The sequence below is a fragment of the Coregonus lavaretus genome, assembly GCF_964263955.1.
Source record: "Coregonus lavaretus genome assembly, chromosome: 13".
NCBI lineage: Eukaryota > Metazoa > Chordata > Actinopteri > Salmoniformes > Salmonidae > Coregonus > Coregonus lavaretus.
In genome coordinates this window covers 41,111,091-41,128,133 of record NC_140000.1, presented here as the reverse complement: position 1 = coordinate 41,128,133, position 17,043 = coordinate 41,111,091, and the positions used below count along the sequence as shown (strand labels likewise).

At 44.4% G+C, this 17,043-nt stretch overlaps 2 protein-coding genes across 2 annotated transcripts in view; both read right to left on the bottom strand.

The window, feature by feature from the left end:
- Nucleotides 1-17,043, bottom strand: part of LOC311139822 (metallophosphoesterase domain-containing protein 1-like) — a gene marked incomplete at its 3' end in the record, with an annotated part of 221,082 nt that overhangs the window by 42,251 nt on the left and 161,788 nt on the right. The window lies entirely within an intron of this gene.
- LOC311140038 (signal peptide, CUB and EGF-like domain-containing protein 2) overlaps nt 2,575-17,043 on the bottom strand; it is a 92,439-nt gene continuing 77,970 nt past the window's right edge. Inside the window, exons 7-20 of the mRNA XM_084175007.1 lie at nt 14,840-14,956; nt 13,909-14,031; nt 13,652-13,771; nt 12,061-12,159; nt 10,618-10,734; nt 10,174-10,332; nt 9,525-9,719; nt 8,558-8,719; nt 7,940-8,107; nt 7,606-7,767; nt 6,320-6,517; nt 5,928-6,080; nt 5,688-5,767; nt 2,575-5,538 (exon numbers count right to left, since the gene is read on the bottom strand). Of these exons, the coding sequence (XP_084031133.1) occupies nt 5,386-5,538; nt 5,688-5,767; nt 5,928-6,080; nt 6,320-6,517; nt 7,606-7,767; nt 7,940-8,107; nt 8,558-8,719; nt 9,525-9,719; nt 10,174-10,332; nt 10,618-10,734; nt 12,061-12,159; nt 13,652-13,771; nt 13,909-14,031; nt 14,840-14,956 (2,006 nt within the window). The 3' untranslated portion in view covers nt 2,575-5,385. The remainder of the gene's footprint in view (nt 5,539-5,687; nt 5,768-5,927; nt 6,081-6,319; nt 6,518-7,605; nt 7,768-7,939; nt 8,108-8,557; nt 8,720-9,524; nt 9,720-10,173; nt 10,333-10,617; nt 10,735-12,060; nt 12,160-13,651; nt 13,772-13,908; nt 14,032-14,839; nt 14,957-17,043) is intronic.

The window sequence follows — 17,043 nt, the reverse complement described above, 5'->3', positions numbered from 1 at the left end:
AGGTAGTCATTCAACAATAATGTTAAACACTATTATTGCACACAGAGTGAGTCCATGCAATTTATTGTGTGACTTGTTAAGATAATTTACTCCTGAAGTTATTTAGGCTTGCCATAACAAAGGAGTTTAATGCTTATTGACTCAAGACATTTCAGCTTTTCATTTTTTATTAATTTGTAGAAATGTTGAAAAACATAATTCTATGTTGACATGATGGGGTATTGTGTGTAGGCCGGTGCCAAAAAATCTCAATTTTATCAATTTTAAATTCAGGCTGTAACACAACAAATTGTGGAAAAAGTCAAGGGGTGTGAATACATTCTGATGGCACGGTACATCATGAAAGCATTCCGGTGGACAAGCTAACACAGAGAGGAGAGTGGCAGTGTCCATAATCACCATCATGGACTAGATTTACTAGACTTTAGGCTACGTGAAGTTTTAAAAAAACATTTCCGATAGAATAAATACACATTAGAATATAAATCAAGAATCTGTTTCCGATTGTCATCATACTAATCCCGTAGCCTGCTATGCAAAACATAGGCAACACCAATTTGCATGCAAGCAGACACCGCGGCCACTAACCTACCTGGGTTCGCCCGGTCTCCCGGTACGATGAGCAGAGCCTGTCCGGTAAGGGATGAACCAGTGAAGTCCCGTGTGTCTGATAGCGGAGCGGACGGCGGAGGGAGAGCAGCTAGTGAGTCGCGCTGGTCTGTTTGAAAGTGCAGCGCGTGGTGCTCTTGTTTTGTGCTTTGGCTCTCGTGGAAACACTTAATCTCTTCCGCCTCTTGTGCTGAATGTGCTCGAGATCTATCTTTCCTCCTCTCCCTGATCTGTTCTGTAGCCTTCTGTTGGATGAACAGCTCAATGAAAATGTGCAAAGGGGTGGTATGAGCAGGAATCAATTAATGTCTGACAGGCAGTTTGCGCCTGCATACAATATCAAACAGATTCGTCTCTATTTTTCTATCATTTCAATCCATCACAGATGCAGAATTAAACTGCATTTCATTAAGATCAATGTAGAATTATCGATTTGATGATAAATTACATACATTTGACTTTATATTTTCACATTTGGCATAGTTTCATCCTTACCATAGCCCTGTGTTTCTCAAACCTCTTCTGGATTAGTTTACCCCAAACCAGTTCCACTGAATTTTATGTATTGTAGTACAGGCACACCTGAGTCAAATTGGTGAACTAATCATTAGGCTATTTGAATCGGCTGTGCTAGTTCTGGAATACATCAAATAAATTGCAAGATGACATGATGGATGTCTGCAACCCAACTGACCTTGGTTTAAGGGGAACTTTTAATTCTTTTCAACAGATTACAGCTGCAAAAAAAATACAATGAAAACGTATTCTGCTTAACCTACATTTACCATTTTACAAATAGGAATGGCTCCAAAAGTACACCTACAATTTATAAGAATCATCATGTAGCAAATTTGGACATATAATAGTTATTGAGTAGGCACAGCTGATGTCTTTATAATTTGTGTAAATGCGCCACCGCCTGGTTAAACATTTGTTGCCTTTGGAGACAAGGGCCTATTACTTTACTCAACTACTCTTGAAACCATCATTTAAAATAAGAAGCTGAAGTCAATGAACAACAAACTCAATGTCCTCAATCTAAACTCTGACTTTAATTAATTCATACACAATAAACTTTTAAAATGGATGCCGGTGCCGAAAGAGAAATATTGGCGGAAAAGAGGAAAGGCATGAAGATAAGGCCTAATCTACACATTTGTCACTCTCTCATTTGCCTGGAGATTCTCAGCGTTGATAAAGTCCTGTAAAGTTCAAAAGAAATGACCAGATTTTGCTGTCAGATTAATTTAATGCTGCAGCTAATATAAGAAACCAAAATGCTAACTTGGCTGTGATGTGAATTCAGCCAGGCTTCTTACACAGCCTCCAATAGGTTCTTCCAATAGATGCAGGATTTTTGGAATAAAGTTGCAGAGAGTAGGATCATTGAATACTGCATTTATGTGCTCAAGACCAAAGGAAAAATAAAATAAATATCTTACAAGAAAATAAACTTTGACTCAGTGTCAATTTGCACTTAGGTTTGTGTCCTCAGAACAGTTATCCTCATTATCCTCAAGGGCAATATAGGCACTTTCAGCTACATTTTCTGGAACCATATTTCAGTATGTGTAAGCTGCCCTGCAGTCACCCATGGAGACAACAGATGTTAGATGAGAAAAGTAAAGTGTAACAAGTAACATTTAAACAAGGGAAGATCACAGAGCATGGTGGAGTTGTTTTTCTGCTACTGTTTTATTTGAATTTGTTCTTTACTGGATTTTCATGGACCAAACAATGGTAAAACACTGTGATACAGTTTCTCTCTTTGGGTACAACCGACTAACACAAGTGTTAAAATTATCCCTCTATAAAATGGACTAAAGTACCTACATACAGTATCTCTCTTTCTCTACCTCGATCTCACAAGCTACTCACACACCGACACACGCTCACTCTCACTCTCACACACATACATAGAACATGTACTCTTTCTGTATCACACTGTCTAACACCCCCCCCCCCCCCCCCCCACACACACACACACACACACACACACACACAACAAACCCACACACAATAGAATACATTCTCAGGAAAAGTCAATCGTACATTTTTTTGCATTTCATACCGATTTTCATTATCATCATCATCAAACACACTAAACACCCAAAACATCCCTCAACAGAAAGTGGGTGCACCGTACCAACATTAGCTATACCTCTGCAGGCGGCAACCATTTTGAGTGGACTGAGTGGACAAACTCCTTGGTTGTATCTGAAAACATTATTAGCTGTCAAATCAATGCATGCCCCGCCCTTGTTCACTCAATTCCACTCAAAGCTCATTGGAGGAGAGGTTGCAAGGTCCCGCCCCCGGACAACCTCCTCCAATGAGCTTTGATTTGACGACTAGTAACGTTTTCTGACACAACCCTACATGGGCCAAGTTATCATTCTGATTGGAGAGAGCTTTTTGTAATGACCTTGTGTAGAGATTCTGTCAAACAGAATACAGACAACTCGTCAGAGGAAACTGCTCTACACACAACAGTGGGAGTTACGGTTAGACTGGGATGAACAGATCCTGGATCAGTGCTGGGGCACAACACAGAATTTATGAATGAGTGACTATATCTGATCCCATATCAGTGGCCTTCAGTATTTGGCCTCTAGGTTAGAAGATACAAGCCATATAATTATGCTTATTGTCCTTGTGCCCAGCACAAAGAATTGAAGTTGTTTATAACCGTGTAGTAGCGGTGTATTAGCAGTTTAATAGGTGTGTAATAGGTGTGCTATATTTAAGCAATAATGCCCGAGGTGGTGTGGTATATGGCCAATATACCATGGCTAATGGCTGTTCTTCTGCACAACACAATGCGGAGTGCCTGGATACAGCCCTTAGCCGTGGTATATTGGCCATATACCACAAACCCCCGAGGTGCCTTATTGCTATTATAAACTGGATACCAACGTAATTAGAGCAGTAAAAATAAATGTTTTGTCATACCCGTGGTATACGGTCTGATATACCACGGCTGTCAGCCAATCAGCATTCAGGGCTTGAACCACCCAGTTTATAAATCCAAACGGACTCTGCTGGAGTTACAAGGGGGAGAACAATGAAAGTGTAATTTTGTCAGAACGTTTGACTACTTGAGGTTAGTTTGGGCACTTTCTGGGTTATGGTTACAGTTGCAAGTGCTATGTACATACAGATACTCTCATAGACATCACAATACTTTCAAACAGACCTCTGCCTCTGTATCTCTGCTACTACATTCACCTCCAAACCAACACTCTCGTCATCACACAATACATATTTTCTCCACTTGCATTGTGCAGAAATATAAACAAACTTACAGATTTGTTATAGATATGAAATCAACAGTCTAGGTTGATGACTTACAGAAACTGGGAGAAGTCCAAATAGGACAGATTGAGAAAGTGGACACTCGTAAAAAGCAGGTGGTTTTGAGTGTGCACTTAGTGCCATCATATAAGAAGCTTTACACAAAACACCCCTTTTCTCTGGCAGCTAGTCAGGAGGGTCTTAAAGGGATGAGGCAGAGTTAGGAGATGGGAGCACACCCACAACTAAAGTAGTAGTGCGTCGTTAAGGACATTTCCCTTTAAATGATTACTTACTGGCAATACTGCTTTTCAGGGCAAATGGGTGGATTTGACGTTGTCTGTCTAAAGATATTGAACACTGGGGGTTTTGGGTCTGGGTTACTGGTGTGGTGAGAACAAAATGGGACATATTTTTGCCTCTCTCTTTGCTACAACCAAGGTGATACATTTCTATACAACACAAAACATAAGGAAAAATGTAACTTAGATTTTTTTCTACAGTTTACAATATAAAATTCAAGTGCAATTAAAGTTCCAAATATTAGTTACATCACATACATCTCTCTCTATAGTAACGTCTGTTACTTGCAGGTAGTTTTTTCATCTTGTTATATATATCTTTCAAAAAGAAAAAAAGTGACTTTTTTGAAAATCAAACGTATTCGTTCACTGTACTCAGTTTGAGGTGGAATGGTCTGGGATGCTGAAATTAGAAATGTCTTTAGAAATAATTTCCCATGTGAAAATGCTGATGTAAAATATGATTTAAGTGCACCAATCGTTTTTTTCTGACTTCCATCTTGTGCACGCCAGGGGCCTTTTAAAAATAACAAAATAAAGATACATCCATGTACCTGCGTGTGACGTCACTCTCGCACACCATCTACGTGCACATACGTATGTTCACACAAACACAAATAACATACGTACATACATACACATACATTTTACTTGTAACCAACATGTCTGTACGTACATATATATCTAACATCCATGTTGTGGGCTTCTGCAAGTTCTTACACATATAAATATAACCAAAAAAACAACAACAACACAAAAACAAACCAAAACAAACCAAAAGTACAGGGGAAAAGGTGGAAAGTTAAAACGAGGACTGCAGAAAAAAAAAATACAAAAGAGGGAGAGACGATTCTCTGTTCCTGTGCAGGGAATGCTGGGATAGCGAGCAGGAGGAACTCTGGGTAGGGTTGGGGGGGTGTGTGTGGGGGAGGAGGGTGTAAGAGAAGTATAGGGGTGTAGAAGAAGTGTTTGAGAGTAGAGGGGGTGTAAAAGAGAGGGATAGAGTGGCGGGGGGGTGTAGGAGAGATGTATGGGTATAGACTTGGGGATAAGAAGACATATGGGGATGTTGACAGGGTAAGGACGTAGGTGAAGAGTAGGGAGGAGTAGATGGTGGAAAGGGGGCGTAGGACAAACATAAGGGGTAGGTGTCTGGGTAGCAGACAGGGGGCGTAGCAGCCTATTTGTACGGCCGTAGGAACCGTGTGACTTTGGAGCGCAGCAGTTTGATGAATGAGCGGGGGAACATGTCTTTGGACTCCTGGGCCGTGTACCTGAAGTAGTTCTGGGGGTGAGCCAGCACATCAAACAGGGCTTTGATCAGTTTTTTATCCTGCAGGGAGGAGAGGGGGAGGGAGGGAGAGACAGAGAGACAGATGGAGGGAGTTATCAGTGAAGATAATATACCGTACAGTGTATAGTATTATTTATTAATTACAATATATAATATACAGTAATTGGACATAATGGAGAGTTGCTTACTTTCAGTATCTCTTGGTGATTCTCTGATGCGTATAGCCTGCCGTCCCGGACAATGTCCTCTATCAGCTGCTGGTAGTCCTCTACAAAACAACAGACAGGAGGAAACACGGGGTTACATGATTCAGCTGACACAAAAAGTGACGTAAGATTCCACCATCAAACACACCTTGTCGTCCTGTACATTATAGTTCACTTAATAAGGCACATGTGACTGTTAGGGAGTCTGAGCAGCACACTGACCATCGTAGGTGACATAGGGGACTTGGAAGCCCTTGCCGCTGTTGCCCTCATTGGACTTGAACTGGATCCAGAGCTTGCGGGAGCGGGAGGTGAAGGCGATTGGCCGCTCGTAAGTCTGACACGTCTCATAGGTGGTGATGGAGGTGGGCAGGGCTAATGGAAGAAGAGGGAGGGTCTAAATGTAATTGACAGACAGATGGACCAACCAAGAGTTTGGAATCAGCTGAAATAATAAAACTTGATGAATATTAAAATAGCAATAGGATATCCTGACAACAAGATAGACTAACTACAATAATGTAACAATCTAAATGGCTGGCTAGCTGATGAAATTAAAAATCACGCTGTCTTATTGGCTGGCAGAGTAACGATGACTTCCTGGTTGTGCGTACCACTCTTTCTCATGACGAGCACATCTCCACACTCATCTTCGATGGGGAGGAAGATCTCAGGCACCACGATGAGGATGCGTCTCTTGTGAGGAGGGTTGATGGTCCAGATACAGTCTACATTGGACGGGTAGTCCCCGGGGTAGTTAGGAGACTCAATAAAGCCTGTAAAGTCCCCCAGCTCACCCCCACACACCTGGTCTAAGACAGGGAGAAGAGACTTGGATGAGTAAGGGTGCACTGGAGACTATGGATTTAAATTGAACTAATTTATCAGCAAGGATCATGTTTATAGCTTAGAGCAGTGGTTCTCAAACTGTGGGGGAGGGGTCGGCAGGGGGGCGCGTGGGGGTCCCCCACACCCCTCCCAAAAATAAAACAAGTGCTCAGCATATGTGGGAACTCCTTCAAGACTGTTGGAAAAACATTCCAGGTGAAGCTGGTTGAGAGAATGCCAAGAGTGTGCAAAGCTGTCATCAAGGCAAAGGGTGGCTATTTGAAGAATCTCAAATATAAAATAGATTTAGATTTGTTTAACACGTTTTTGGTTACTACATGATTCCATATGTGTTATTTCATAGTTTTGATGTCTTTACTATTATTCTACAATGTAGAAAATAGTAAAAATAAAGAAAATCCCTTGAATGAGTAGGTGTTCTAAAACTTTTGACCGGTAGAACTCAGTCTGGCTTTAAACTTACTTTTGAAAGTTGTAATAGTAGAATGCACAAGGTGCAATTTCGAAATTGGGTAGCGCCTCATCAGTTCCTCTTGTCATGTTAGTCATTACATACCTTAGAGAGCTATTTATAACTTGTCAGAAATGTCCAGATCAACTAGCCCCATGTCAGCTACCGTTATTATATTTTGTTTTTTTGTCCATAGATATTGTTGTCATTTTTTTGTCACTCAAATATCACATGAATACACATTAGACATGACAAAATGTGTAGAATTGCAAGAAATAAGCACAATTATTATCTCTCCACCAACAAGAGGGGTGTGTACAGTTGGTGTCATGAGCAGTGCTTGTGCCCATAGAAATAGACGTGGCGTGAGCGCGGGATGTTCCCCAATGCTGGAAGGGAGACCCCGAGTGAAAAAGTTTGGGATTCCCTGGCTTAGAGTTCACAGAGGAAACTGAAATGTTTTAGCACGTGTCACACCATGACAACTTGTCATTTGTGGGCTATGGTCTAACGAGATGTCAAGCTTAAATGAGTCCTCTAACCATGTGCAACAGTAAAATAATTCACTGCAGTAATGAACTAATGTGAGACTGGCCTTACTCTTGCAGTGAGAGACGTTGGTGGCTCCGTCAAAGTCGGTGGTGGTGTTGCCAGGGCAGGTGATGCAGTAGTTCTGTCCAAACTCTGACTGGTAGGTGCCGGCTGGGCAGCGGATACAGCGGTGGTTACTGGAGTTGTAGTGGTGTCCAGGAGCACAGTGGACTATGGAGAGAAACACACACAGCCACAAACATTAAGTAACACATGCACAGACATTCTCACACACAAGCATGCACGTATGCAAACACACACACACACACACACACACACACACACACACACACACACACACTCACTCTCTCTCTCTCTCTCTCTCTCTCTCTCTCCGTGTTACCTTTGGCCTCACAGTCCCTGAAGGCGACAGAGCCCTCGTACTTGGTCATGAGGCCTCCTCCACAGGAGAAGCAGAGTACACGACCAGGCTCCGGCTGGAAGGAGCCCAGGGGACAGGGGTTACATGGACGAAACCCATCTGATGAATACTGACCAGCCGGACACTGGCCTGGGAGAGGTGGAGAGAGGGAGAGAGGAAGAGAATTCATAAGGTATAACACGGTTCTATGACATAAATCTCTTCAACTGCTCTATGCTGGAAATTCAACTACAATGAGATCTAGTCAGTTCCATAGGTTCAGGTTTTCCAGAGTACTGCTAGTGAAGTTATCAATTCTAAATCAAAAAGCAGCACCCAACGTGGGGCTCGAACCCACGACCCTGAGATTAAGAGTCTCATGCTCTACCGACTGAGCTAGCCGGGCTGATATATCTATGTAATCCTGGTCTTTGCTGCTTTCTAGAGGACAAAGTGGGAAATGCCTTGAAAGACTGTGCTCGCCAATAGAACTGGAATGTTGTTTAATAACCACAAGGTGGTGCCAAACTACAGCACACATAAGACGAGCACAAGCACGCACACACACACAAACACGTACAAACACACACGCACACTCACCTCCGCACTGGGAGACGTTCTTGGCCCCAGCGATGCCCTGTCCCTCGGTGCTGGGGCAGGGTTCACAGGACAGCTGACCCATTGTGTCCTGGTATGTACCAGGGACACACACAACACACTGATCATGGTCTCCACTATAGTACGTCCCCACACCACAACTCACTGAGACAGGGAGAGAGATAGACATACATACACACAGAGAAAGAGAGAGAGATGAGAGAGAGATGTTTAGCATATCATGGTATGGTATATCACACATACACTGCATCAAACTGAGACAGATGTCTCCCTTAAGTGTTCAATGGAGAAGATGCATAAAGATGGAAGAATTCAGATATGACGTCATTGTTTTTAGCACTACCCACAGAGTTCTTAAACTACGGCGCGCGACATGGTTCAATGTGACAGTAAATCAGCACAATCAACTTTTTCGGTTTTTCAAATTGCCGCCGTCTTGGAGCTAGAATTGGGATCATGTAGGCATATACTGATACGAAAAAAGAGTAATGGAGAGCAATGTACAATACGGCGAACTGAGCAAACAAGGTATTTGTGGCAAGTACATGGGGACCGCCATCTTTATGCACCTTCACCATTGGGTTAGGGTTAGGATCTAGTGACTGAGACTGGCATGGCATAGGCTTTACATCGTTGTCATGCTCATCAAACCATTCAGTGACCACTCGTGCCCTGTGGATGGAGGCATTGTCATCCTATGGGGGCATAGCCATGGCAGCCAAAATAATGGGCAGCCTGCCTAGCATTTTTGTACATGACCCTAAGCATGATGGGATATTGATTGTTTAGGAATTGCTCAGGAACCCCACCTGTATGGAAGCACCTGCTTTCAATATACTTTGTATCCCTAATTTACTCAAGTGTTTTCTTTATTTTGGCAGTTACCTGTATATGGAACAGTAAGCTACAACAACGCCATATCCCAGGATGTCTTGCACAGGATGCTCACCACACTTGCCGTCCCGTAAGACCTGTCCGGTGCTGCATTGCTCAACGTGCAGGGCAGGTTTTTGGGCCACCTCGTACTCAGTACCAGAGAACTGGATGTAGAACTGCTGCTTGTTGATGGACTTCCTCAGGGTCCGCATGGCACTCTGTAACCTCTGCTTCATACGCTCCCTCACACACGCCACGTTACACGAGTCTGGAGAGAGGAATATACACAGTCAGTATACACACACACACACACACACACACACACACACACACACACAGCAACTCAGAAAAATACACAGTCCATGTTACATGAGTCTGGGGAGAGGAATATACACAGTCAGTACACACACACACACACACACACACACACACACACACACACAGCAACTCAGAAAAAATACACAGTCCACGTTACATGAGTCTGGGGAGAGGAATACACACAGTCAGTATACACACACACACACACAACACACACAATAAATACACAGTCCACGTTACACAAGTCTGGGGAAAGGAATACACAAGCACACACACACTCCATATAACATCAAACTCAAATTACTCACACCCATATACAGGTTACATGAGTCTAAAATATGGAGTATATGCAATCAACACACACACATACACACACTGACCTGAGGTTGCACAGTCACACTGACCTGAGGCTTCCTCCTCCTTCATCTCCATCTCAAACTCAGCTGTGATGTGGGAAACCTCTTTGGAAGGGGACTTGCGTCCACGGCGCCGCTTCTTAGATGAGTCACACTTCAGATTGACAAAGGTCACCTGGCAGTCATCAGAACAGGGGAGCGGACCCCCTGAGAAGAAGAGGGGGAGGATGAGGAAGAAGATAAGGAGAGGAAGTTGATAGGATGCTGTTGTGCATTGTTTAGTATTGATTGTTTCGGATTTATGGCAGGTGTAAGGGTACAGCTCAGGACACATCTAACTGTCGGTTACATTACTGCTACAGTATCTTGCATCATGTATACCTTCTTAGTCTTAGTTCAGTCTGTATTACTTGATGTTGTACACTCTAAGTTAGGAGTAGCATGTGTTATACAGTACAGTTTGTACAGTCAGTTAGGAGTAGCAGGATTTACCTTGCAGGCTCGGCTTGGACGTCTCTCTGTGTTTTTCCTTGTTCCTGGGTCTCAGGTGACACTTGGCATCTTTGATCTTGAAGCGGGCCTTCTGCTTGATGGGTGGGGGTAACGTATCTTCATTTACATAAAGGAGAAAGACAGAAACATACACTAATGAATAACCTTTTGACATCCTATGAATAACATCATAATTACGGACAGGAGTTTTATCCTGATCACCTGACCTGACCAACTCCTGGCCCTGAAGATAGTCTACTGCCCATGGCATATGATCACACACTTTAGAGGGCATCTCCAGGCCACCTTTATTGGTGTTCCCTGGTTGAGGTGAAGTTTAGGTCAGAGAGGAACTAACACAGCCAAATGCTTTATCACGCTCTGTCTGTCTCTCCGGCAATATGGCAAAACCAAAACCCACATCGTCACGGTGATTAGCAGTCCAAAAGGTGTTTGTCGGTCATGTGTTGGGTGGTTGGGATGGCTGTCCTTTTAACGAGGTGCTGGAGACACGCAAGGGTCAGAGAGTGTGTGTGGTTATGGGTACGGTGAGTGAAGAGGGACATTGAGAGCGGAGCCAGGTAAACACACAGCACAGTGAGAGGTCATAGAGGGGCTGTGTGTGTGGTTCTGTCCATGAACCATTAACAGCAGGCTCACCAGGACACCACTGGCTCCAGTTTGCTGCTGTAGAGCAGAGACGCTGAATGGACTGAGCTGTCTGTGGTTTGGGACACAATATAAATCTGTCTTCATCCTCATTGTAACAATCATCATCATCACCACCATCATCGTAACAGTCATCTGCCACTTCCGTTATCAGAGCGTGAAATTATAGACCGTGATGAGACCGTAGATGAACCGTAAGCGAATCATATGTCCGGGGGAGCTTTGAGATTCTTAGGGAACGGTCCACGATTGGCGCTCTGAGGTGAGCTGTATTTCATATCACTTAACACTCACACCCCCAGCCAGATAGATGGGGTCTCTCTCTCTCTCTCTCACACACTCTCTCTCTCACACACACTCTCTCTCTCACACACTCTCTCTCTCACACACTCTCTCTCTCTCTCTCACACTCTCTCTCTCTCTCTCTCTCTCTCTCTCTCTCTCTCTGCATTCCTCTGGCTGTGCGAGGGCCCTCTCCCTGTCCAAAATCTACAGAGTGCTGAAGGAAATATAGGAGTGACGCTATGGCAAGCACCAAAGGCAGGGGAGTGAATATTCCGATGGAGGGAATGAAGAAATGGAGGAATTTAAACCCACCGACATGGGGAGAAATGAAAAGATGACAACTACATCGACGTCAAAAGGTCATGACTGAGCTGCGAGACCCTGATCTCACTGTAAGTGTGTGTTTTATTTGAAGTGGTATGGTTAAATATCTTTATATTGAACAAAGCATGACATATCTGACTACATGTCCCATAATGCATTGCATACCTGCACAGGTGAGCAGGGCGTTGGTGGCGTTCCTCTTCTGTGGTGCCTTCCCAGGTTGCACCGGCACACCACAGCTTAGCGTGTAGCTGTTCTCAGAGTCTGGTGGGACACAAACACAAATACATGTCAGTTACAACCCTGTCCACCCAAGGTCAATCCATTTACACCAGCTCTGCGTGCAGTATCCCTGTCTTCTGCCACTGGTTGACTTGTTTATGGCTATTAAACCCACAGCCCTGAGGGACAGGGTGACATGGGACATGAGGAAATATGGGATTGCTGTCAAAGTGATAGAGGGGCCCGTCTGAGGAGCAGTGTGACCCAATCTCCCTGCTCCGCTAACCGTCTGGGGGAGGGGTGTGTGTGTGTGTGTGTGTGTGTGTGCTAGCCATCTGATGGCAGTGTGTGTTTCTCTTGGCTAGTTGAGGAGTAAAATACTTTTATTCGTTTTCTATGGCCTCACTTTCCCTAATATTTAAGAGCTACAGGAGACTGCCATATGAAGTCTGCCATAAAATAAAACACACTCACGCACACCTCAGTCACACACACACACAAGCATACACACACATTTCCTGAGGGATGGAGAGAAATTATGTACCGAATGACAGATCTATGCTCATTCATGAATGTTCACGCACATACGTACACACGCACACATACACATACACACACACACACACACACACACACACACACACACACAAACACACATGCATATTTAGTCAGAAATGAGGGATGAAGACTTCAGAGCTCATAAAGCGGGAGATGACTGAAGAAGAAACAGGACTTTGCGTGCAACCACAAGAATTTAAAAGCTTTCCTTCTCCCCCAAATGAAGACATTCTCCAGAAAGATAGAAAAGCACTATTATTCCACTTTGTGTTTGAGAGCTATCCATCAGTCTCACACTACAGCAGCCAAGCCAAACGGAGCAGGGGTCTACTCAAAGCAGTCCTAACGGAAATATGGCAGGCCCGATTAAAGAATGTAATTGTTTTACAGATGTTCCGTCTGTGTTAAGCACATTCGCAGAAGGACCAGGGTGCCTGCATTGACAGCCAATAGCTTTATAGCCCTTTATAGCCTCAGGGGCAACACCAGACGAAATCACTGACTGAGTGAAATACTGAGACATTTAGCTGAAATGCACCCTGATGGCCGGTGACTGAGATAGGTAGGTAGATAGATTAGGCCTTAATCTGAGTCCTTCATTCAACTGGGAAACTTTCAGTGGAGCTCTGCTTGAATGGAGAGCAGCGTGAGGACTGGCATTGACCTCTAGAGGGCAGCAGAGAGTATGGAGTGGCTGGAGATCAGTTAACCATGGCTACACAGGCATTGGTCATGGATAAAAGTCAGCTGAAGACTAGCGCATCGGACTAAACCTCACCAGACCAGTCCAGGTCAGAGAAGGTAGAGGATTAATGTACTTTAGGAAGTGTAGAATGCATATTGGGGAGAGTCAAGGCTAAAGGCTAGGATTCTTCTGGGAAGAAAGAGAGAAGGTTTGGTCTTTGGTATGAGGAAAACAGTTCCTCTTTGCTGCCAGGTGTGTGTGTGTTGGGGTGTGTAGGATTGAGCCACGTACCTGCGAGGAAGAGTGCGTTGGAAGGGCAGGAAAGCGAGCACACCTCCACCCCGCCTCTCTTGTCACAGCTGAGCTGGGCGCGTGGCGCTGGCTTCCCATTGGGCAAACACTTCACCGCCTCTGAGGAACATAGAGGGTCACATCACCATGACAACCACGACCCATCACAGCACAAAAATGATGACACACACGCACACACACACACACACTCCTATGTCTATAGAAAACACACACAGAGTAGATGTTTAGGTCCTTACTGATGCAGTCCTTCCTGTTCCAGTGGAGCTTCTGACCAGGTGGACACAGACACTCATAGCCTCCCTGTGTGTTCACACAGCTGTGCTCACAGCTCCCGTTGTTAATGCTGCACTCATCTATGTCTGAGACACAACCACATAGAATACAGTCAGAGGGTGTGTGTGTGTGTGTGTGTGTGCATGTATGTGGTTGAGTATCATCACAGTTCAGAGTGACATCATCAGACAGAGCCTGTGCTATGAGTGAGTGTGTGATGTCATCAGTGTGAGACAGACAGCCCATGTCTTCTCCGTGCTCTATATCTGACTGACTAGTATGTGTTGACTGCTAATGGAACGCCCTTTAGACAGTGGCCTGTTTAGTCTACCACTGAAGAACATGGCTGTCAGCCAGACAGGGCCAAGTGAAGTGGGATCACAGCACACACAAACACACCTGTCAAACCTACCGCCTCCGCATGACATGTGTGTGACAGGTACAACACACACACACACAAATGCCCACAGAGGCAGGGACGCAGGTACAGAGAATTATTCAGGGGAACTGAGGTGTGAATGTGTTTTCAGCACCAGCCGTCTGCACGTGCTCAGTTACCCCTCACCAATACTCACAATAAAAAAACTCTGTCTCTTGTTCTATTTCTCTCTCTCTCCCCTTCACTCCATTTCTTTCTCACTCACTCTTTCTCCTTGTCAGTCTCTCAGGGCTTCTCACTTTGTGTCAGTCAATTTCTTTCTATCTGTGCCTCTCCCTAGCTACCTGTCTGTCTAACTCTTTCCCATGTCTTTCTAAGTGTGTATGTGTGTGTGTCTGCCTGCACATGTGTGTGTGCATGTTTGTGTGTGTGAGTGTGTGTACAGTATGTGTGTATGTTTGTGTGTATATGTGCGTGTGTTCGTGCAATCCCATGCATGTCTGTGTCATACTCACCTCCGCAGTGTGTGAGGCCGTACAGAGTATATCCCTCCTGACAGACACACTCGAAGCTGCCAGGGTAGTTGACGCAGGTGTGGTCACAGGTCCTCTCAAAGGAACACTCGTCAATATCTGAGATAGAGGAGAAACACAGAACATATGCAATACTACTGTTTACACATGGGGTCTGTCCAAAATGGCACCATATTCCCAATATAGTGCACTACTTTTGACTAGAGCACCATGGCACCCTATTCCCTATATAGTGCACTACATTGGACCAGGACTCCTAGTGAATAGGGTGCCATTTGAGATGCTGCCATGAACTGGACCATAGTGAGTCACTCTGACCATGCCTTCACCAAGGACTGACGACAGTATAGCCAGTATCTATATGAAACATGCTAAGATTAGGACAGAGTTAACATCCATATTCTCAGTACAGTATACTGGATATTGAATGTATTGAGTTTCACTATGGGGAGTTCTTTGAACTGTCTTTTGTTTAGATTGCTAGAAGCTGTGAAGAGGAATTTCCACTAAAAGGACAATACATCTGAACTGTGAACTGTCAGTGGTGAGACAGTGTGTGTGTGTGGAGTGGGGGCTGGTGGACTGGACACTGCAGGAGCATTTCAAAATCTTCTGTCTGGAATAACAGTGTACATTCAGCCTTGTTATGTGGGTGGGAGTCTAAACAGTGACAGGCTTACAGGGTGTGTGTCAGTAAGGACGTCAGGTTGGATGCTCAAGATTCACACACATAAACACACACACACTGATCTGTGCACTCCCACACAACAAATAGACATGCCTATAATCATGGTAAAGGTTAGTTTAGACTAGTGCAGGACTACAATTACGCCACAAAGAGCTGAGATACATGCAATACACAGACCCTGACAATTAAGTAATCTTCCTTGGTTGTAGCAGAGAGCATGTTTGCCTCCTTCCTCTTGAGAAACCAACAAGCTGATATATGAGTCATTCTTAGATATTACTCTCCTCGGCTCTTCTCCACACAAACACCCATTATTCAGCCACAGCTAACAAGACAAGTCCATTAATCAGACTGGAGTTCAGAGTGGAAAACAAACCAGAGCTCTGCTCACTAAACAACCCCAAGAGGTCTTCTCAGTGGGGACTTCCAGATCCAATTCAGTCCTTCAGTCCAGCCCTCCAGCCCAGGCCTGGGATAGATCAGACCAACTCACTGTGGTCAGGAGCAGGGCCTGTATGTACAGTATCAAGCATCTCAGAGTGCTGATCTAGGATCAGGTCCCCCCTATCAGTTTAATCATTTTCATTGTGACTTAAAAGGCCAAACTGATCCAAGATCAGCACTCCTACTCTGAGACACGTTGCAAATGCAGGCCCTGGTTTTGGTTTATAATTGTTTTATTTTATTTGAGTGAGAAAGATGTCATGACATATTTGGGTGGCTGACAGTAGCAACAGCATTACTTCAGTCCAGCGTCTCCAACTCACCTGGACTATTTCAATACAAAGTCATCTGGGCTGTGGAGATTTACAAGGGCTAAAAATACAGTGTGTTATGATTAAGTTTGTCATGAGGAGGAAGTTGTTGAGGCCTGGCTTCTGTTGGCTGCTGGGCTGCTTTGCTACAGTCCTCCGGGCAACTGTCTATATGATGGGCTTGGGTTAGATTAGCATACCTGATGAATTAAACTAGCATCAGACCACAACCACAGCCACCATGCAGCACTGGAATGACTTGAGAGAGGTGCTGCTGTATAATCTCATTTCACAGAGAGGTGCCTGTTGTTGGCTTGGCTGATGTGCAGGTGTCTGTCTGTTTGTGGGGTAGGGTGTAACACACCCAAGGTTAGTGTCCCTGTTTATTAAAACCCCAACCAATGTAGCCTGTCTATTCCCTCTGAATAACCATACTGTGTCTGTAAAGCTACAGCTCTACTCCCTCTGTCCTATTGACCTCTACTGTATTGGTTTAATACAGCTACCTGTTGGTGTCACGCCCTGGCTCTGTGGACTCTTAAATGTTGAGCCAGGGTGTGGATTTTCATTGTTTAGTTTTCTATGTTTTTGTTCTAGATCGTGTTGATCTATGTTGGCCAGGGTGGTTCCCAATCAGAGACAGCTGTAGCTCGTTGTCTCTGATTGGGGACCATACTTAGGCAGCCTGTTGGCACCAGTTAGTTTGTGGGATCTTGTTCCGTAAAGGTTTGTGTTGTTGTAAC